Source organism: Myiozetetes cayanensis, unplaced genomic scaffold (genome assembly GCF_022539395.1).
Source record: "Myiozetetes cayanensis isolate MyiCay16 unplaced genomic scaffold, myiCay2020 scf22, whole genome shotgun sequence".
NCBI lineage: Eukaryota > Metazoa > Chordata > Aves > Passeriformes > Tyrannidae > Myiozetetes > Myiozetetes cayanensis.
Genome location: NW_026087434.1, coordinates 6,199,353 through 6,220,186, shown reverse-complemented (window position 1 = coordinate 6,220,186; position 20,834 = coordinate 6,199,353). Strand labels below are relative to the sequence as shown.

General features: G+C 57.8%; 2 protein-coding genes across 4 annotated transcripts; both read left to right on the top strand.

The window, feature by feature from the left end:
• Positions 1–2,750: 2,750 nt before the first annotated feature.
• On the top strand, positions 2,751–7,866 carry FADS6 (fatty acid desaturase 6). 2 transcript variants are annotated; one of them, XM_050319278.1, is made up of 7 exons: positions 2,751–2,960; positions 3,193–3,548; positions 4,273–4,439; positions 4,722–4,902; positions 5,717–5,904; positions 6,242–6,421; positions 7,343–7,866. In XM_050319278.1, exons 1-7 carry the CDS (start codon positions 2,923–2,925, stop codon positions 7,490–7,492), a joined length of 1,260 nt encoding a protein of 419 aa, XP_050175235.1. In that variant the 5' UTR covers positions 2,751–2,922; the 3' UTR covers positions 7,493–7,866. The 2 variants fall into 2 exon arrangements, with proteins under 2 accessions (XP_050175235.1, XP_050175236.1); XM_050319279.1 differs by having other exon boundaries at positions 2,752–2,960; positions 3,196–3,548; positions 7,343–7,865.
• A 500-nt stretch (positions 7,867–8,366) lies between these two features.
• Positions 8,367–19,037, top strand: FDXR (ferredoxin reductase). 2 transcript variants are annotated; one of them, XM_050319276.1, is made up of 12 exons: positions 8,367–8,735; positions 10,341–10,438; positions 11,534–11,629; positions 12,130–12,252; positions 12,725–12,838; positions 13,329–13,430; positions 14,625–14,732; positions 14,946–15,030; positions 15,668–15,867; positions 16,043–16,214; positions 16,638–16,811; positions 17,504–19,037. In XM_050319276.1, the coding sequence occupies exons 1-12, from the start codon at positions 8,615–8,617 to the stop codon at positions 17,632–17,634; spliced, it is 1,524 nt and encodes a 507-aa protein (XP_050175233.1). In that variant the 5' UTR covers positions 8,367–8,614; the 3' UTR covers positions 17,635–19,037. The 2 variants fall into 2 exon arrangements, with proteins under 2 accessions (XP_050175233.1, XP_050175234.1); XM_050319277.1 differs by lacking the exon at positions 8,367–8,735 and adding an exon at positions 9,894–10,240.
• Positions 19,038–20,834: the final 1,797 nt, after the last annotated feature.

The following is a 20,834-nucleotide window of genomic DNA, read 5'->3' as shown; positions in this document are numbered from 1 at the left end:
CCCTTGGGAACCCACCAGCCCAGAGCTAAATATCCCTTGGGAACCCACCAGCCCAGGGCTAAACATCCCTTGGGGACCCCCAGCTCAGGGCTGACCAGCCCTTTGGAGCCCACCAGTCCAGGGCAGGGATTTCTGCACTTTTGGCCAAACGACAGCACGAGCAGCTGTTGCACGGAGCTGTGACTCCCTCTGGTGCCTGTCCCGAGGCTCCCGAGCTTGTTCTTCGCTCTTTCCTCATCCCACAGCCCCAGGGATGGAAGGTTTGGGGTGTCCCAGCTGGCCATGGGGCAGCCTTGGGGTGGGTGGGTGAGTGTGAACCTGAGCTGCTCTCCCACCTTGGCAGCAGCTGTGGGAGCTGCCCGGCTGTGGAACTCGGGATGTGCCAAACACCCTCGTGCTGGAATTTGGGGGGATGGAGCTGCTTTCGGGATGATGGAGGCAAAGCTTCGCCTGCAGATGGAGCTCCTTGCTCGGTCGCTGGGCTCAGGGAGAAGGGTGGGGTGAGGCAATGAATCGGGAGAATTTCTCCTTTTTGAGGACCTCGTGGCTCTGCCAGACCCCAAAAGGCAAAAGGGATTGTGCTAAAGTTCTCCCTGCTGGGCAGGGGATGGTGGTAATTAATCCTTCATTAAGTTAATTACCCAAATGTGCTTGGACTGAAAAGGGGGGAGGGAGGAATCACACCAGGTATTATAAAGGTGAATCTTTGCAACCCCAGTAATTCCAGGGTAATGGGGGGATGGTGGTTTTGGGGTGTCTGGCTGCGGCAGCCAGGGGAGCTGATGGTGCCCCACTGCCAGCCCCTGCAGCCTGCTCCTTCCTCCCCTGGGAGATGAGGAGGGTGAGCAAGGTGGGTGGCTGTAGGGATGGAGGGGCTGCTGAGAGGGCTCTACCTCCCTCCCCTCCCACCTCCCGGTGTGCAAATACTGCAACTTTTGCAAACTCCGGGATTTGGGGCTGGAAACAGCACTTTTGGGGGCTGCAGCAGGTGCTGCCCCACGGGCTGGGAGAACCCTAGGAGGGGTCAGCAGGAAGCACCTTGCAGCCACTGCCAGCCTGGGTCCCGCCAGCCTGGCAGGTGTGTCCTTGTGCCAGGCTAAAATGGCCCATTTCCCCCTTGCTTGGGAGCAGGGACATGAGAGGAGCCTGCTGGGGAGCAAATTTGGCCTTTCCAGGGGCTGGGCTCAGTTCTGGGGGCAGAGGGGTCAGATGAGGACAGTGGTGGGGGCCTGATCACCAGTGGAATCTGCCTGTGGGACCCCCATACTGCCTGGGGCAAGGGGCAGCCGTGGGGTCAGCAGCTGCTGGCAAGAGCTCATTGCTCCAGGGATTACGCTGATCCTCTCCAGCTTCCCTGCTGTGTGCTGAACGATTTCTGAGTCTTAAATATGTTTTTCCTGCTAAATTGGAGGTGTTTGTGTCCACAGTGCAAGGGCCAAGTCAGTGTTTGCTTTGATCCCTAAAATCTCAGCTGCTCGGGGGGATTTTGTGATTTGCCCTCTGTGTGGTGGAAAATCAGATGCAAATTGGTTTCTTCTGAAAAAGTTTCTTTTGAAAGTGGAGCTCTGCAAGGCAGCAGATTCAGGGCTACAATCCTGAATCTGCTGGCTGTCCTTATGGCTTTGCAGACTCTCCTCATGGTTCCTGCTCTCCTGTCAGCATTGTGACTCCCACCTTGGCTGTGCCTTGAAGGAAGAAACTCTTGCGGGTTCAACACTTTTCCCCAGAAGCCAAAACTCAGTCTTTCCCAAGTGGTTTTCAACCCACTAATGGATGGAGGGGCTGCTGAGGGGGCTCTGGGATTTTTTAAAACTGTTAATAATTTTTTTCCCCAGGCTATGATGACAATTCCCTGGGGCTTGGTGCAACTTGGGTGTGAAGTTTGCATGGCTTTCCTATATGTCACTGTAGTGATGTGATGTTACTGGTGGTACTGAGTCCATCCCATTTTTTGGGGATGGGATACACTAGCAGTGAGTATAGCAAACCAGCCTTGTTTGTTGCAGCTCCATGGGGATTTGCTAGATGTCAATGTTCATTAAAGTTCAGGTGGATCAGTTGAGCTGATTTGGGTTTTGGTAAGGAAAAATAACAAAACAAGAAGAAATCCGGTGCCACGGTGAGGAGCAATGCAATTTCAGCTTTCCTCCATAAAGAAATTAGGCTCAGGAGGTCTCGATCTGTCCATGGGCATCCTCAAAGCTTTGGGATGTCTGTGTTGTGTCTCAGTGATTAGTCAGGAGACAGCGACAGAAAAGGGAGGAAATCCTTACAAAAATCCTGGAAACAGCTCAGAAGAAAAGAGGGACCCTGTGGGAGTCAGGATTGCGTTCCAGAGCTTCTAGGGACAAGTTTGGGGTTACCTGGTCCCTGGGAAGTGCCCCTGGGCTCAGTGTGACCCCCAGCACAGAGGAGGGAACAAGCTGGCCCTGCAGCAGCCAGCAGTTTGAGCAGGCACAGGCAGCCGTGTGCTGCTCCTCCTTCCCAACGCCGGCTCCCTGCTGTGGAAAAGGCCGCTTTTCCTTCCCAAAACAGCTCCCTCGTGGGACAGGCGATGTTTGCTCCCTCTCCCCGGCAGAAGCGAAACCCTATCCCCCTATCGTCCTCAGCGCTCCGCTTGGGTTTCTCAGGGCTATTTCGGGCACTTGGCTCCTCTGTCTCCAGCGTTTCCACTGCCTCTCTCCATCTTTTTTTCCGCTCCTTCCCTCCTCCGCTGCCGTCGCCTCCCCGTGCCCTCGCCGAGTGTCCTCCCCGCGGCCCCGCCGCCGCGGCTGCTCCCCGAAATGGGCCACCAAGGCGGATTATTGCCATCGCTAATCTGCATTCGCCCTCCTCCCGGTCCTCCCCTGCTCCTCCCTCCCCCAAATCGCTGCTGCACGGCGCCGGTGTGCGGTGCCGCACGGGCGGACCGGCCACCCTGGAATGGCCAGCGCCGGGAGAGCCACCGAGCCGGGACTGCCGTGAGTAGGGGGCTGTGCTGGCCGGGGCTGGCCGGGGTGTCCCCGCGGTGGGAGGCTGGGTGGCCCTCCGGCCGTGTCCGCTGGCTGCGTCCTCCTTGGATTGTTTATCTTTTCCCATCCCTGCCCTTCCCGTGTCCTTCGGCGGCGGCGGGAGCCGAGAAGCCCGTCTGGGGTGAGTCGGGATGCTGGCGTTGATCCCCGGTGGGTCATACCTTGCGCGGCCTCTGCTCAGCAGGGACATGCCGGTGGAGAACGGGGACACGGCGGGACAGAAGGGACAGCAGGTCAACGGTGAGGTCAGCGGTACCCCCCGGCTCCGGGGGATGGGGGATCCCCTGCTCCGGGACACGACAGCACCTGACAGCAGCAGGACAGAGGTGATGGCAGCGGGCTGGCAGTCGGGACCAGCGCTGGGTGATGAGGATGGGACGCCCAGGGGGGCCCCACAGCAAGCAGGGCAGCAGGAGGAAGCCCTGATGACCGAGCTCTCAGAGCTGGTGCAGAAGGTGGTGAAGAGCAGCAGTTGGTGGGAACGGCACGGCGTGGACATCAGCATCCTTGCCTGCAGCTTCCTCCTGCTCCCGGCAGGTAACTCAGCTCAGCCACCCCAAATCACAGCCAGGGGGTCCTTGGGGGGGTCACGCCGCCTCCTCATGACTGGTGCACTGCTGGGAGCCTGCTAGCACCTATTAAGGCTGTAACAAAGCCACAATAACCCCTTCACCCCACGACATGGGGCACCCTGACCCCAACAGAAACCCACAGCGGGTGACAATGACGCCCGGGGTGCAGCCTGGGGTGAGGGGATGGTAACACCTGGGTAGAAGGGCACAGTAGAGAACAGGGAGTCCTGTGCCCCATCCGTGCCTGGCCATGGGACAGGGAAACCCTGGTAGTTTTGGTGGCAATAGCCACCAGTGGTGTGTGCAGGGAGACACAGCCAAGCAGGGGTCGGTCTCCAGTGGCATGTTTGGAGTGCTGGGACCTTCCCTTGCTTTTGAACTCCTGAGGATGCTGAAATCCTGGCAGACTCATGTCACCAGTGGGATCCCAGCCAGAGCTGTGGGATGGGATCTGGCACCAACAGCACCCAGTGCCATCATGGCTGGAAGTGGCCAAACCCTCGGTGTGATGGCCTGAGGGCAGTGAGGAGGCAAACTCCCTGGCTTGGGTGGTGTAAACACCTGTAACTGCGGCTGAAGAACAGGTTTAGGGCAGTGGCGTGTTTGGGTGTAGCAACACCTCCAGCCTGGCTCAGAGGGCTGCAGGACATGCCCGTGGCCGAGCTCCTGCCTGGCTGGTTTCTTCACAGGGTTCCTGTGCCTGCGGTCAGCCCAGACCATCCCTTTCCTGGCGGGTGTCCTCACCCTCGGCGTGGTGCATCACACCCTGACCGTCAAGGGCAGCCACCTGGCCAGCCACAATGCCCTGACCGAGTCCAAGTCCTGGGGAAAAGTCTGGGCCATCTTCTTCATTGAGGTGGGTGGGGCTGTGGGGTGTGAGAGGCAGCCCCCCAGAAACGCCCCATCAGCACCGTACCACACTGGGGAATGGTGGGAGTGGTTTCTAGTGCCTAACTCTTAAGAAGTCCATTTCCAGATGGGTTTGGAAACCTGTGGGGTGCAGAGCATCTCCCCTGGGTTCTTCTTTATGGCTCCAGAGCATCTCCCTTGGGTTCCTCTCCCACAAGCCCAAGCCAGGCAGTGCCTGGCCCTGGCACCATGGCTGTAAGCACCACCTCTCCTTTCTCCTCCTGTCCAGCTCTGCTCAGCTTTCACAGTCGAGCAGGCCACCTACAACCACGTGAAGATCCACCACGGCTACACCAACGTCATCGGCCTGGGGGACTCCAGCACCTGGAAACTTCCTTTCCTGAACCGCTACATCTACATGTTCATTGCCCCTCTCGCAGTGCCCATCTTGACCCCTCTGGTTGCGCTTGGTACGTGTCCCAGCCACCCCGGGACAGGGTGCAGGGAGCTTGTGACTGTCCAGGGCTCACCCCACCCAAGGGTCCTGCTTTGTTTGGAGGCATCACATTAACTACAGCCCCTGGCAGGACACCAGTCTGCAGCAAAGGCAGGAGATGCTGCACTTGCCCTGGGGCAGCATCTGCTGCATCTCCTTTCTGCTGGTGTTCAGAAAACACTTCACCTTTCCCTATGCTGGATGTTGAAAGCTCTAGAAAAAGCCATTATGAGCCTGAAGCACCTGAAATTTGCTCTCCTTTCACTCAGACCCTCTGCCATTGTGGGGTTCGGTGTCACACGTGGGTCTCAGGATGGTCAAACACACGGGGTGTGTTTGACTGCTGCATATGGGGTGGAGGCTGTGGGGGCTGGGATGCAAAGAGCTCAGGCAGGCAAAGTGGTGTCTCTGGGGAAATAATGGTGCCAGGAAACGACCAGGGAGAAGAGCCCAGAAAGCAGTAAGAGTCCTCTGGGCTGCACAACCCAGCTCTGGGCAGTGCTGAAAGCACAGACAATGACTTGACAAGCTGTAAGAAATGAAGATGCATCTGAGTCCCCGATGGGATGATGCACAGCTGGATCAGCTGCCCTGAGGAGGCTCTGGGACCTAGCCCCAAAAAACAGCAGGTCTATGGGGTTTTGGCCAACCTGGAGGATGGGGAAAGGGAGATGATGGGATAGGTTGTAGGGTTATTGCCACACTGGGCAGCCTGGCTGCTGGCATAGCGGTGGTGGCAGGGAAGCATCAGCACCTCTCCCATATGCTGCCTCTTCTTCCTTGTGCAGATTTATTGAGGAATGTGGAATGGAAAGCAGCTCTCCGGACTCTCTGCTGCATGTTCCTGGGTTTTTACTGCCATTACTGGCTGCTGCTTCACGTCTCGGGCTTCCAGTCGCCGTGGTCCGCCCTGCTCTGCATGCTGCTCACCCGCTCCCTCCTGGCACACCCCTACATCCACGTCAACATATTCCAGGTAGGGACCTGAAGCTCCAAGATATCTCAACAGTGTGGGAGACAGGCCAGTGACCACCCAGTGCTGGTGACACAGCCTCAGTTGTCACCTCCCTTGTGCTGATGTTGTCACCGGGAGGACCAGGCTGGCGGTGCTGGGTGGGAAGTGGTGGCCCAGGGAGAACATCAGGCCACGTGGGTGCAAAGTGCAGGAGGGTGATGTCTGCAGTGGCTTGCAGGGTGGGAGGGTTGGTGTGTTTGCAGGTGGTGTTACACTGCCAGGGCTGCCACTGGCTCTGCTGGGAAGAGCCTGGGGAGGTGATGGGTGCCCCAGGGTCCCCATCCTGCCTGTCCCACAGCACATCGGCCTCCCCATGTTCGCGGCCGATCGCAAACCCAAGCGGATCCACCTCATGAGCCTGGGCGTCCTCAACCTGCCCCGCAACGCCCTCCTCGACTGGTCCTTCGGCCACTCCCTCATCAGCTGCCACGTGGAGCATCACCTCTTCCCCAGCCTCTCCGACAACATGTGCCTGAAGGTGAGGCAGGCCTTCAGGGTGCCTGAGAGTGCTGGGAGGTGACATGGGGACGAGACCATCCACCTCCCACCACCTCCTCTCCCTGCTGTCAGACCTCTCTGCGCTGCATTCCCCCTGTGCTAGAGACCTCTCACTGCTTTTTGGCAGCCCCTAACCCACCTCCCTCCACCCCATTTCTGTTTCTCCTGGGTTTTTGCTCCCTGCTCCTTCTCCTGGTCCAAATTCCAGCCCAAAGCAGCCTTCCAGCAGTCCAGCATCCTCCCAGCTCTTCCGCTGGGAAAGTATCCCAAGCATTGTGCAGTCTGATTTTGGGTTCAGCCAGCATCCAGGCAAACCTCCTATAATTTTGGTCGTGCCCTTACTTGTTGCTCTGAGGCATGGAGTGTGTTCTGAAGGGGCTCTGAGCACTTCCTCAGCTTGAGGGGATCCCAAGGCAGGTCCGTGTCCTTCAGCACAGGATCGCTACTTGTTTAATGCTGTGCCCTTATTTTCAGTGCCCTTTGCTCGAGCTCACAGGGCTGGCAGGACCTGTCTGCCACACAGACATGTTGCAGAGGAGGGGGTAATTAAGTAGAGGCACCTCCCAGCCCCACTGCAGAGCCGGCTGTGTGGGCACGTGGGGATAACTACGGGTGTGAGTGCCGAGCCTGCGTGGCTGGCTCTCGCCAGGGCACCTCTCCTAATTCAGAGCCCCACAAAGGCATTTTGCCAAGGTGAACGCCCTGTGTTGCTGCAACTGGAAACCACCTTCCTCGTAATTTTCATGGCAAAGGTGTTATGGTTTGGTGCCGCGTTCTCCAGCCGTGCTTTAGGCAGGTGGGATGGGTTTTCTGGCTCCTTTTGGGGGTGCCTCAGGCTGGGAACATTGTACAAACACCCGGGTGTCCCACACAGAGGTGACATGTCCTTTTTTTTTTGCAGATCAAGCCCATTGTCTCCCAGTACCTGAAGCAGAAGAAGCTGCCCTACAACGAGGACTCCTACGGCTCCAGGCTCCGGCTCTTCCTGCAGAGATACGAGGAGCTGATGGTCCACGCTCCCCCCATCACGGAGCTGGTGGGCATCCAGTGAGGGCTGCAGGACTCGGGGGGCTGCTTCCCACAGGGACCTGCAGCGGGGATGGTTTTAGCAGGATTGGGGCTGCACAGACCAACACCTCCACAAAGTCACCGCGTGGGAACAGTCCCTCCCCTGTGTCTTGCTTTTGGCTAGGAAACAGTGCACAGAGACACTGCAGGAGGAGAGCCAGGCGCTAAAACACCGGGGACAGAAGGATCAGGGTTATTCCCAGCCAGGGCTTAGTTTTATCCACTCTGCTTTCACGCTTGGGGAGAGGAAACCCCCCCTCTGTGAGGGATGCAGCACCGTGTCCAGGACATCCAGGACTGACAACCATCAGGATCTGTAGGATGGAGCTGCCACTGTGTGGCTGGGGGCTCAGGGAAGGGGTGGATGGTGGGGAGGGGGTTGTGTCACTGCTGCTTGTGCTTTGCCTGACTTTGGGCTAAATCAGTCCCTTTTAGGAACAATGGTTTGGCAAATTCAGCCTTAACACTTTGAGGTGGATTTTCTTCGTCAGGGTTTGTTGCTGCAGCAAGTCATATGGGTGCCTGGGGTGGGGCTGGGGGAAAGACCCTCACCCCATGGGGGGTGTCTGTACTGGGGTTCTGGAGTTGTCCCCAGACCTGGTCATTGCTATTGCAGGGGAACAGGCAATAGCAGGCCCTGGATGCACCCAGTGTGACCCCTTTGGCATCAGAAATGGGGAATTACTGATTTGTCCCAGGCTGGGGCCCAGGACATGCCGATGCCCTGGGCTGGTGACACTGCCACCTCTATCCGGCCCCAAGTGGGTTCATCGATCCAGGACGTTGTGAAACTTCCAAAGGGCAAATTCCCTTTAGGCAGGGGTTAGGCTGGGTCTGTAGGTGAGGGGGAAAAGCTTAGGAGGGTTGGATGGACCAAATGGCCCAAGAGCTCCTGGGGGTCGCTCAGGAGTGGCAGAGACCCTCCCCAGATCTGCCCTCCTGCCCTGTGAATAATCTCTTAATTGAGCATCAGAGCTCAGTTAAGGTCAATGTGCCAAGCTAACTGCTGTTCCTGGCTCCAGCCACAGGCTGAGTGAGCACTAGAGGTGCTTTGGGTTCAGGCAGGGTAATCTCAGCCTCACGTGCTTCCGCTTGTGGGCACAAAATGCTCTTTATCCTCTCCTGCTGCGAAGAGATCCGTCCCAAAATGTTTCCAAGCAGTGGTCGGAGCAGCAGCCCTTTTCCCAGCTGGACTCCGTGGGTGTTCAACGCAGTGTCATCTAAAGGCAAGTGCTCGCAGGTCCTTCAGCCAGAGGGAGGCGACTTGTGGTTTGGGAAATATGTGGATTATGCCCTGTCAGAAGTGGCGGACACAGAAGTTAATGAGGGAAAGGAAGAATTCTGGGGGGGAAAAAGAGTATTCTGACCTGTATTCAGACCCCCCTTCCCCCAAATTTGAACTGAGCTGTTTCTGTGGATGATATGGTGATATTCGGAGCCTCTCTGGGCAGCGGGTTGGTGATTGCTGCGCTTGGAGCCGTTGGAAATCCTGGTCCTTGCCCCAGACCCCCCGAGGGGGCGGGAGCAGACGGAGGCACAGGGCCAGCTGCCGTTCTCAGCGTGCCTTTGCAGAAAGCCATCAACCGATTTCCAAGACCGCGAGAGAGAGCGTGTGGGTTTTATGACCCGTGTTACAACCAGCTTCCATCTGTAAACTCCTCTCGCTCTTAATTGCATTTAAAAAGCCCTGTCAATGCTCGCCTGCGTGTTCTGGCATCTGTCCAGCTCTTAAACGTCTCCTGGACCCGCTGAGATGGTTTTCCTGACTGGTGCATCGTGCAGGGGCTGAACCAGGACGGGGTGATGCTCCTGCACGGGAGGTGGGAGTTGTTGCGCTTGAAACGAGCTGAGTGATGGGGATTAAGGAGGAAATAAAGCAGGGACAGTGGTGGAGGCTGGATTTTGCCGCTGCCTCCGGCACTAGCGTTTTATTCTTTTTCGAGGGGGTGCAATGGGTTTCTCCCAGCAAGGGGCAGGAGGAAGCTCTGCAGGGAATGGTTAAAATTGGTTTTCCCCCGGCACACCACTGCAGTTGATCTCTTTGGGACAATAAAGGGACGCCGGCAATTAACCCCCGCGGGGATGATGATGATAATGATGATGATGATGATGATGATGCGGGAGCGGGATGGGTACCGCGGAGGCTTCACCATAGAGAGCAGCGGCGCGAACGGTCGCGGTACGGCCGCTCCTTCCCCGCCTCTCTATGGTGCCGCTCACTTCCGGGCAGCCGCGGAGGGGACATCGCGCCGCCATTGGCTGGGGGCGTGGCTACGCTGTGGTTGGTGGGCGGGGTTATGCAGATCACAGCGCTGTCCCGCCCGGCGATTGGTCGGCGGGCAGAGGGGGCGGGGCCTGGCGGCAGCACCGGCGCCGGGCCGGGGGACACGTGTTGGGACCGGGGGCACCGGGACCGGGACAGGCAGAGATCCGGGGCCGGGGGGCTGCGACAGCCGGGCCCTGCCCCAGCTCCGGGCGAGTGAGGCCCGCGGGACCCCTCGGGCCGCGAGCTGGGCCCCTCCGCAGCGCCGGGTCGGGTGTCCCGGTGCTGGCGCTCCGGGGCAGTTGGCATCCCCCGACTCCCTCCGGTGCCACCGAACCCGGCCTGGCCGTGAGCGCCGAGACCGCCGGCCCTGCCCTCGAGGCGTTCCGGCCTCCCAGAGGCCGGTACAAAGAGCCCGGCCCCGCCGCGCTGCGGCCGCGGCGATGGCGGCGGGACGAGCCCCGCTCGGTGGGTGCCGCGCTCCGCGCTCCGGGGAAGGGCTGCGGGGGCCCCTGGCAGGCGGCGGCTCCCGTGTGGCCTCACGCCTTGCCTGTCGTTCTCCCCGCAGGGCTGCGGCGGTGGCTGTCCTCGCCCGCCCCGGCGCCGCGGGTCTGCGTGGTGGGCAGCGGCCCCGCCGGCTTCTACACGGCTCAGCACATCCTCAAGGTACCGGGGCGAGGGCCGGGACCTGCAGCTGAGGGAGGGACCTGGCGCTGCCTGGCTCTCAGGAGGCTGGGGGGTGGTTTGGTGGGGTCCCGGCCCTGCCCCAGCCAGGTCTGTGTTGCTGGGGGGCTGTCTTGGGGCATCCCGGACCCCACAGTGTCCTCCTGGGCCCCTTTGGCTGGGGCCGCCTCCATCCCTTGCCCTGACCCTGGGCTGTGCACACCAGAGCCACGCTGGTTTCTGCGAGCTCATCCCAAGTGACTTTTCTAGAATCAAATAAGCAGCAGGCATCTGCCTCGCCGGGAGCCGCTGTCACCCAGCAGGAGTGACGTGAACCGTGTGTTAAAAGTGGATGTGTGGGACCTGCCCCCCTCCCTCCCCCTCACCCAGCTGAATTAAGACACGTGGGTGATGCTTTACCTGGTGTCAGCGCTCTGGGCGGTCTGCTGGGAGATGAGACCTGAGCACGGCACTGGGCTGCTGGCACCCACCAGAGATGCAGCAGCTTAACCCCGTCATTAAACCGTGCTGTGTTGTCTCTGGTACGTGTCGGAAAATAGCTGTTACTAAGCCTCAGGGACAAATTTCAGGGCTGCTTAATCTCCGGGAAGAGGCTGACTCAAAATACAAGATAACAAAAGCCTTGCAGCCAAACATCTGTCTAAAGCTCCGACCCTGATGTGACTCAGCCCCGGGGGATCTCAGGGCATGGGCATCTCTGCTGGGGGCTGGCAGATGTCTGGAAGGTTCCCCAGCACCCAGGGTGGTGTGGGGGCTTTTCTGATCAGCCCCCTCTGGGTACTGGAGAGCCACCAGGTTAGTGTGGAAATGGGGTGGGTAGGGCAATGGAGCCCTCATGAGATGTACTTGATGGTGGCTGGGGTCACCCTCTGCTACGCACCTCGTGATCTGAGCTGGCAGTGACAAGCACACCATCATCCTGTGCATGGAAAGGTCTGGAAGAGGCTGTTTCTGGCTGTGGGATTGTGGTGCTGCCCTCCCTCCTGCCCCGTGTTTCCCCCAGCAGCAGATGAGTGTTGCTGGGCTCCTGTGACCTTTCTGTCCTCGTCCCATAACTGTGACTTTCTCCTCCCACAGCACCACGACGGGGCCCAGGTGGACATCTACGAGAAGCTGCCCGTTCCCTTCGGGCTCGTCCGTTTTGGGGTGGCCCCAGACCACCCCGAAGTGAAGGTTGGTGCTCCCTCCCCTTTCCACTGCGATGACACCTCTGGATGCCATCCTGCCCTCATCCTTTCTTGAGGAAGTGGGTTTTGGGAAGGGTTGAGATGAGAGGCTGGCAGAGGGGGCTGGAGGGCAGCACCCTGGATGGAAGGAGGTGCTGGTGGGGCTCCCTTGCAAGCCTCACCTTTGGGAAGGAGTTTTCCCCTTCAGTGGGATTTATTCAGAGGGGCTGAAGGCACTGAAGGGGTCCTGTCCTCTCAAGGCAGGTGCAAAAAATGAATTTTCCTTTCCAAAGAGGGCAGTGCAGAGAGTGCCAAGCCACAGCTGTGCTTATCTCCCTGTGACTTATCTTTGGCTGTTGGTAGATAAGAGTCTCAGAATAACCAACCGAGGGGGGTGGTGAAGCGTCTCAAGGCTGGGAGGGGATGGGAACGGGGCTCTCCCGTCAGCAGCAGGCCTTGGCCCCGGCTGTGGCTTGGACATAACTCTGGGTTCTCTGATCCTTGTAGAATGTGATCAACACCTTCACGCAGACGGCGCGCTCGGGGCGCTGCTCCTACTACGGGAACGTCACCGTGGGCAGGGACGTGACGGTGCCGGAGCTGCGGCGGGCGTACCACGCCGTGGTGCTGGTGGGTACCTGGGCTGCCTCGGCGTCCCAGGAGTCACAGAGAGAAGGTCTGCAGATCCCCACCGGCACCTTGGGAAGAGGATTTGCGTTTCTGGATGCCTTATTAGCATGGGAAGCTCTTCCCAGCTTTGGGACAGCTCCAAGATGCTCCAAGGCTTGTCCGAAGCCCTTGCAGGGAGCATGTGCTAGAGCGTGGCATTTCAGCCCAGCATGGATTTGTTCCTCCTGCTCAGTCCTCAGCTTGTGCTCTGCTTTGCCCCAAGGAGGTCAACTTTGGCCCTGGAGTACAGGGGGATGGGTGGATGAAGCCCCTGTGCCTGGGCTTCCTTTAGCCCTTCCACTGACTATCCCAGCCTTTGGGAAGGGTTGGCAGCTGTGCAGTGTCCCTGGCAGCAGCTGGAAGGGGAAGTTTGTGTTTTGGTATCAGACCCTGCACACGGTGACACCTCTGACTGTGTCTGCTCCCTCCCCAGAGTTATGGTGCTGAAGACAACCGGGTCCTGGGGATCCCAGGGGAGAACCTCTCCGGGGTGTACTCGGCCCGAGCGTTCGTGGGCTGGTACAACGGGCTGCCTGAGAACCGGGATGTGAGTACAGCCTGTGTGCTTCCCTGCCCTTCCTCCCATCCTTCCTCCCGTCCCAGCAGACATTCAGCTCCAGATTAAGTCCTGAAAGGCCTTGCAATTGGAAAAGATTAGCAGGAACCATGTTAAATCCTTCTTAGATGGTAGAAATGTGAACAATTTGCACATCAGTGAGAGCGGATTAGCTGGCTCTGTACGTTGGCAGCATATTTTGGCTGGGCCAGATGGGAACCTGGAGGGGTGATGCTTTGCATCCTGAGGAGGCTTTTTGGCCAAGAAAGCTCCTGCTCCCAGAGATGCCATTGCAGGAAAAGCGGGGAGAGGGATCAGCCAGAAGCATCTCTGTCTGGTGTGGAGTTTCCCCACCTGCATCACCTCTTTTTGGAGCAAAGAGGGGTGGAAGGGAATTTGGGTGGTGGGAGCAGGTCTGAGGGGCTGTACATCATGGAGGGCACGTGGATTCACTCACAGCTGGGTCTTTCTCTCCCCACAGCTGAAGCCTGACCTGAGCTGTGAGACAGCGCTGATTCTGGGTCACGGCAATGTGGCACTGGACATTGCCCGGATCCTCCTGTCCCCACTGCAACTCCTCAGGGTAAGTGCACCATGAAGGCAGCCCAGGGCCCAAATCCTCTTCCTGCTGGAGTTCCCACCCATCTCAACAAAACCTCAGACTCCTGTGGCCATGCCTTGGATGATGCTGCAGAGCTCTCTGGATTGCTCTGCTGGTATCCAAAAAGTTGGAAGCTGAGCTTCATCCCTTCCTTTTCTATGAGAAGCAAAGGAGGAGCTGCTTGCCCTCTTTCACCAACAGGCTAGAAGCTTGTCTTGGGATGTGGGTTTTTTTGTGCTGCAGCTGAGGGCAGCAGCCTGGTTTTTACTGGTGGCACTGGGCACACTGGTAGCTGGTCCAAGCTGGTGGACCTCTCCCCTGCAGACAGCTGGGAGCTGGCGTGCACCAGCTGCTCCACAGAGCTGCTGCCCCAGATGTTGGCAGCAAAGGTTTACCCTCTTGGAGAAATGCCACAATGTTTGTTACAGCTGTGCAACAACTGCCTGTATTAATATCTAAATGAAATTTTAAAACCCCCTAAATTTGGAGGCACTGAAAACAGTGGCTGAAGCCAGCTGGGAGCAGTGCTGCAAAGGACATGGCACTGGAAATGCCTGCCAGGGTGGGCAGGCAGTTTCCTGTTAAGAATATGGGTCTGGAATGGTTTATCCTGGTGTCCCTCCCATCATATTTTCTCTGGAAAAGATCTTGCAATCTAGATATACACACACCCATGACTGAGACAGAGCACAGGGTTGCTGTAAGTTGCCAGTGCCAGGTGAGCCCTGGCCATGCTGTGCTTGTGCAGGAGCTGCCTGGGGCAAGCAGGTGGTGATTTGAGCTGTGGTTTGCAGCAGGTTTCATCCACAGCCTGTATGCCCTGAGCTGGGAAGTCACCCAACAGCATCTGCAGGCACCTCAGAACCAAGATCACTGGAAGGCTTTGCTCTGTTAGCCCCAAGGTGAACCTGCCTGGGTGGATCCCCTGAGGCAGTCTCACGGGGTGCTGGCTCGTTACCTCTGGTGCATTATGGCCTCGGAAAGAACATTCGGTGATGAGGGACCAGCTGTGCAAATAGCTCTGTGCAAAGGGAGATGACTTGTTTTCTGTCCTCTCCCAGGCTCTCTGCATGCACAGCCAGCTTTTCTGCTGATTTTTCACCTTCAGAGGCTGTGCCTTCCCCCCGGCTCCCTCCAGATCTGCCCTCATCCCCCTCTCCTGAATCTGTTTTGCAGAAGACAGACATCACTGACAGCTCCCTGGCAGCTCTTGCCTGCAGCAAGGTGAAGCGTGTCTGGCTGGTTGGGAGGAGGGGACCTCTCCAAGTCGCTTTCACTATCAAGGTGAGGCTGCAGGGCAGCTGTTTGCCAGTGTTGAGACCCAGACTGACCATCCCAATTGGGGAGAAGTGGTTTGGGGGTGGGAATGAAACCCAGGCATCCTCCTTCCTATACCAATTCCCTGGCTTCCAGCCCAGAGTGCTGGGGAAGGGGGTCTGGGGCTGTTGGGTGACCTCCCTGTTCTGGAGGTAACATCTTCGTGCCTGCAATTCCCAGGAGCTGCGGGAGATGATAAACCTGCCTGGTGCCAGAGCTGTCCTGGACTCTGCTGATTTCACAGGCCTTGAAAGTGCTGTTAAAGGTGAGGGAAGTGTGCCATGCTCCTCCAGGCATGTCTCACGTTGTCAGACAAGCATCCAGGAGCGATCTGGAGATGTTCAGAGTGTACATCAGCGAACCTCTTGTCCTGTGCTTAATGCCTGGCACATAAAAGCTTGGTCACCATGGTGTGTCTCGTTCTCAGAGTGCTGGGAGGCACCAAGGCAAGGGAACAGCCTGTTCCTCTCCTTATGCAGCCACTTTGCTGCATGGGAGAGGTGCTTACCCTCTGAGTGATGAGGGCATGAGGTTCAGGAGGGCTGAGGGGACCTCGCAGGGGAGATCCCAAGGCTGTTGATTTAAGAGCTTCCTGTAGAGCTAAAAAGAAAACACTGAGTTCAAGGCTGTCCAGAGACCTGCTCTTCTCCACAGGCTGCTGCCTCTGAGCCACCAGCAAGACAGGAAAATTGCAGGATTTGATTTGTGTGTCCCACTGGCCCCAAGCCTCAGGGGCTCTGCTGGTCACTTTGACTTGCAGTTTGTCATCTCAAAGGCACTGGGCTCCCATCGACATGACAGACTCACATACCGAGACTGCCTTGACGTGGCCTTGGCTCTGTGCTGGGTCCTGAGGGGCTTGTGCTGATCCCTGTTGTGAAGATCTCTCTCTTTCTTCTTAGATGCTCCCAGGCCCAGGAAGCGACTGACCGAGCTGATGATCAAAACAGCCCTGGAGAAGCCCAGGGAGAAGCCAGCGGAGGCACAGGCAGCAGCCCCCCGGGAGTGGGGGCTGAAGTTCCAGCGCAGCCCCCAGGAAGTGCTGCCCACCCCTGATGGGAAGAGGGCAAGAGGAGTCCGCCTGGCCCTGACCCGCCTGGAGGTACGGGCTCAGGGGGCTGGCAGGTCCCTGGGAGGCTGCAGGGATGGAGCAGGGCACTGTTACATCCCTCAGGAGTCTCTCCAAGGACAGCTTTGTGTTCCTGTCTGGTTGGAGTGGCTGCTGGCAGCCACTCTGGGGGAATCTGGTACCACCAGCAGCTTCCTCCTTCTCTCAGGGCTCAGGTGACTCTGCCAGAGCCGTCCCCACGGGAGAGGTGGAGGAGCTGGAGTGTGGGCTGGTGCTCAGCAGCATCGGGTACCGGAGCCTGCCCCTGGACCCGGCCGTGCCCTTCGACACCCAGCGTGGCATCATCCCCAACAGCTCGGGCAGAGTGGAGGGTGTCCCAGGTCTGTGTCCACAGGGGGATATCTGCATGGGGCATGTCGAGTGTGGCTGGTGGCTTGGGGGCTTTGGGGTGGGAAGCTCTGTTCGCCAAGGGCACGGATACAAGGCAGTTGCACACCTTGGAGAGTGGAAACTGGGGAAATGAGCTGCCTCTGTAAGGGGCTAAGAGCTGGCCCAACCCCAGCTCGTGTTAGTGGTGTCTTGTTTAGCACAGGGGGGTTTTACTAGGCCTTGCATCCTGTTACTAAAGAGACACAGCCCATGTGGCTGCTTAGTGCTGGGCTGCAGGTACACAAATTGATGTGACAGCACTGTCCAAGGGTCCGTTCCCACCGCCAAGGTGGGGAACAGGGCAAGGACTTGCAGCCAGGAGGGTCCATGGCCATGTGCTGACCTGAGCCTGGCTGTTCCATGTGCCCTTGCAGGTCTGTACTGCAGCGGGTGGGTGAAGAGAGGACCCACGGGCGTGATCATCACCACCATGAACGACAGCTTTGACACTGCCCAGTCTGTGCTGGAGGATCTCCAGGGGGGTGTGCTGGACATGTTCCCCTCCAGAGAAGGCTTTGGGGCCGTGGAGAGCATCCTGCGCAGCCGAGGTCAGTGTGGGGCAGCCAGCAGGAAGGGGCAGTGCAGCCAAACTGCTCCTGGATCTGGGTATCCTGGGGCAGTGAGTCCCGTGAGCCCCTTACAGGAGCAGAGTCTGAACCATGGGATTGTGTTTTGCTGCTGTTTCAATGTTCCAAAGCCCAGGGAGGGCAGGACTTGAATTCCCTCAAACTGTGTCATTGCTAAGGTTAATGACCACTTTCTGGGAAGGGCCATTAAAGGCATCACAGACCTTGGATAAAATGTCACTGTCAGCTGCCGAGACAGTGAGCTATTGCTCTTGAGTGGTTTTCCTAGTAATCCTTCCAAGCAAGTTAGGGGAAAGATTAAAATGCCCATGAGAGTAATTTGCTGTAGCTGTGTTTAAAGACATTCAATTAAAGTGTGTGTGTGTGTGTGTTTGCCTCTTAAACTGGCTGAGGTTTAACAGTGAACTGGAAGCATTTTGTCCCCTGAGGTGGTTCTGTGCTCGCCGTTGTTGTGGCTCGCAAAGGTCTGACTGATCTAAGTTGACTGGAACCTGCCATCCCTCTCCTCCCAGCATTAGAAATTCTCCTTTGTGAGGTTGAGGTCAGAAAAGGGCAGGTTTGCTGGCACATCAGGTCCCTGCCGATGGGGAGGTGAGGCTGAGCTTGTTTTCACCTGGTTAAGTCCTCTCTCCCATCTGTCGCCATCACCCCAGGGGTCCGTCCTGTTTCCTTCTCGGACTGGGAGAAGATCGATGCTGCTGAAGTGGCAAGAGGCAAAGCTGCTGGCAAGCCCCGAGAGAAGATCGTGGATCCTGCAGAGATGCTGCGGCTGATCGGTCACTAGGGCAGCAGCGGTGGGAACGTGGCACTGCTGCAGTGGAGCCGTCCTGGGGCAACACCAGCGGGTGGTGGGCAGAGCCTGGGAGCACGGGGCTCGTGCCCTCGGCTGGTGGCCGCTCTGGAGGGGTGTGTCACACTGAGGCCTCTCTGGTACGATGAACTCTGGGTTCCCTAAGTGAATGTCCTCAAGACATGAGGCTTCTGGCTGGCCCTGCGTCCCTGCAGCTGGGCTGCCGTTCCTGGGGGTGATTCTTGTTGTTTGAGTCCTTGGAGCATTAATGAATCATGCAGTGCAGGTGAGGGGAGGTGTGTGTGCACCTGGAGGAGCCCTGCCAGCCACTTGCCCCACGGCAAGTCGCGTGGAGACGTTTCCCTGTGTCATGCTGCCTCCCCTTTAAGCCACAAGCCAAATGGCTTTGTTGCCTTGTAATTCGTGCCAGAGCAGGCATCTTTTAATGATAATTGTTTTTTAAATAAACCCTTCCAGGGAAGCCAAATTGGACGTGCTGCTTGAGTCTGGCTTCTTTGTCTGTGATTGCCTTAACCTGGGAGCAGCCAGCCCAGCACCACAGCTCCTGTGACATGTCCCAAGGCAAGGCAGCTCCACACAGGGAGGGACCAGGTGCCCTCCACTTGTTGTGAGCTCTGTGCAGACAGAAAAGGGCATTAATTTGCTTTCTGCCTCCCACAGTTAAACCCTGGCAGAGTCTGGGTTCTATCCTATGGGGTGGATTGGGATAACAAGCGTGTAATTGCCTTGTTCCGGATCATGAGGGATCCTGTGTCCATCAGTACCTGCCAGCGCTGACTGGTGCAAGCGGTGCCTTGAGCCCTTTCACTCTATTCACTGGTGGGGTTATTTTTTTGGCCTGTGTGTTTTGAAGCTTATTAAATGCTTCTCTTAGCCCAGATTGACTACGGTGACGGTGTCAGGTTTTAAGCCAGATTACAAGCCGTGAGCTGTAATCTCCTCTTTATCCGTGGCGCAGGGGCAGCGTCAGCGGGGCCCCCTTGCCTGGCTGTCCCCGACCCCCCCGTGCTCCCTGCCAGAGCGCTGCAGGATTGCAAACCCTCCTCTCTGACCTGTGTAAGTGATGACAGCAGCAGTGGCTCTGTGGTGGAGGCAGAGGGAAAACTGAGCCGGGGCAGCCAATGGTGGTTTGTCCACACTCAACCTCCACCTCAGCCCAGCCTTCTCCCATGGCAGAGGACTTGCCCACGTGGCACTGCATTCCCACCCCATTGCTGTCCCAGCCTTAAGGAAGGGAGATCTCTGACTTCTATTTTTTCCTTCTTTTCTCCCATCCTTTTCTATTTAAATCTCATTTGCAAGCTCATTAAGGAACTCGGGAAATGCGATGCTGGGAACTCGTACGCAAACGAGCAATAAAGCTTTTGTGGAACAGCTGCTTGTGTGATGTGGCTCTTGTTACGTCTCATGGCTGATGCAGCCTTAATGCTGAACTCCTGAGAGGGAGATTACATCAGCTCTGGGTTTTGAGGTGAATCAGAGCTTTGGGAAGCGGGTGTGGAGGTGAGGAGGCTGCACCCGGCGTAGGGAGCAGCCATCTGGGTTGACAGCCCAGCCAGGAATGTGATGGTGGAGGAGTTGTTGTGGCTGCATCAAGTCTGAAGGTTTTGGGAAGAGATGAGCCAGCTCTTCCCCAGGGTTTTCTTCCACGTCGCCTTGAATGTCGATGTCAGGTTGCTTTTGTAGCCGTGGTAAAGGCCACCGTGCTCCTGCTGAGCACAGCCAGCGGCTGCTCCCAAACTGAGGATAGGGGAGTGTCTGTCCTTGCTGAGCTCAGTGACCTTGCTCAACCCTGAACTTGGCCAAGGCCCTGGGGTTAATGCTGATCTGTGGGAAAAGCCATGGGATGATGAAGGGCAGTGAAGGGCAGGGATGGGGGACTGAGCCTCATGGGCAGAGGAGGGATCACTGTGATCATGTAAATCCTTATTCAAAACCTCCAGCTCCCCCTTCCTCTGCTGCCTGTGCCCCCACGGCGCAGCCAGGTGTCCCGCTGCCTCCTGCCTGCCCATCCCTGCCCCTGCTTTCCATCCTTCGAGAGAGAGACCGGGATGTGTCCGGTTTTCCCGGGAAGGTCCTTGTCCCCGGCCCGTGTCGTTAGGTGGCGCTGGGAGGCCGTACCGGGGAGCGGAGAGGCTGAGCGGGGATGGAGGGGTGACCTGGCACCTCCGGGGCTGGGGGGTCCCAGCTTTCCTGCTGCCTCCCCGGGCTCCGGGCAGTCGGAGGGCGGTGGGCGGTCCTCGCAGGCTCCCGTTCGCATTCGGGTTCTGCTTTTAGGCACGAATAACCTTGTGTTTGCTCCAGGTGTGTCCCCATCGCGGTGGTCCGAGGGGAGAGGGGGACAGCCCTGCCAGGCAGCCACCCCCTTGCCCTCTGCTCTCCTGAGCTGCCAGAGGAGCAGCTCCAAGGCCGTTTTCCAACGCAAGTACGGAGCAGGGAAGGCAATGCTGTGAGTGACACCGACTCCTTTTGGAAAGAGGCCTGAAATGCTGGAAGTTGTTGCTGCCAGCTTTTCGTGTGGACTGCCCTGCTTGGATGAGTTATGGCTCAGCTTAGCTCTAATGAGGCTGCACAAAGCTGGTGGAGGTCAGCATCTGGTGAGCAATGGCCCTGAGAGCGGCTGGATGTGGCTGCACAGTCCTTCCCTGTGGCTCCCTGCCCCACATTCTCCTTGCTGTCTGTGTGCTGCTCTGCAAGGCAGCCAGGCTGGATATGGGGCAGAGAGCTCATCATTGCCAGGGTGACGGCACAGTTTCAGTTGGGTCTTTGCAACCTCCTCTTGCTGCTTTGTGCTGCTGTGCCTCAGTTTCCCTGCTCTGAAGACTCTGCAGGCAAGCTCTTCATTGCCCTGAGACTTATAATCCAGGGGAGACAGGTCTGAGGCATCCCAGAAGCTCCTGTTGATGCTGCATTTTCCAATTACTTCCAGAAGACAAGTGCAGAGCTCCCGCTGGCTTTGCTAGTAGGCTGCTTGATGAACTTGGCCTTTTCCAAGGAGCATTCAGAGCCCATGAAGCGGGAGGTTTCCTGCGCTTTGGAATAAGGGAAAAACCAACTTGAGTCGGATCTCTGGCCCGGCAGCGAGGAGCTGTGCTGCTGTTTAAAAGCCAGCTCACGCGACCAGAAAAATGGTTGAAAAGGCTTTTCCCCAGCGTGGCTAATACACGATTTTC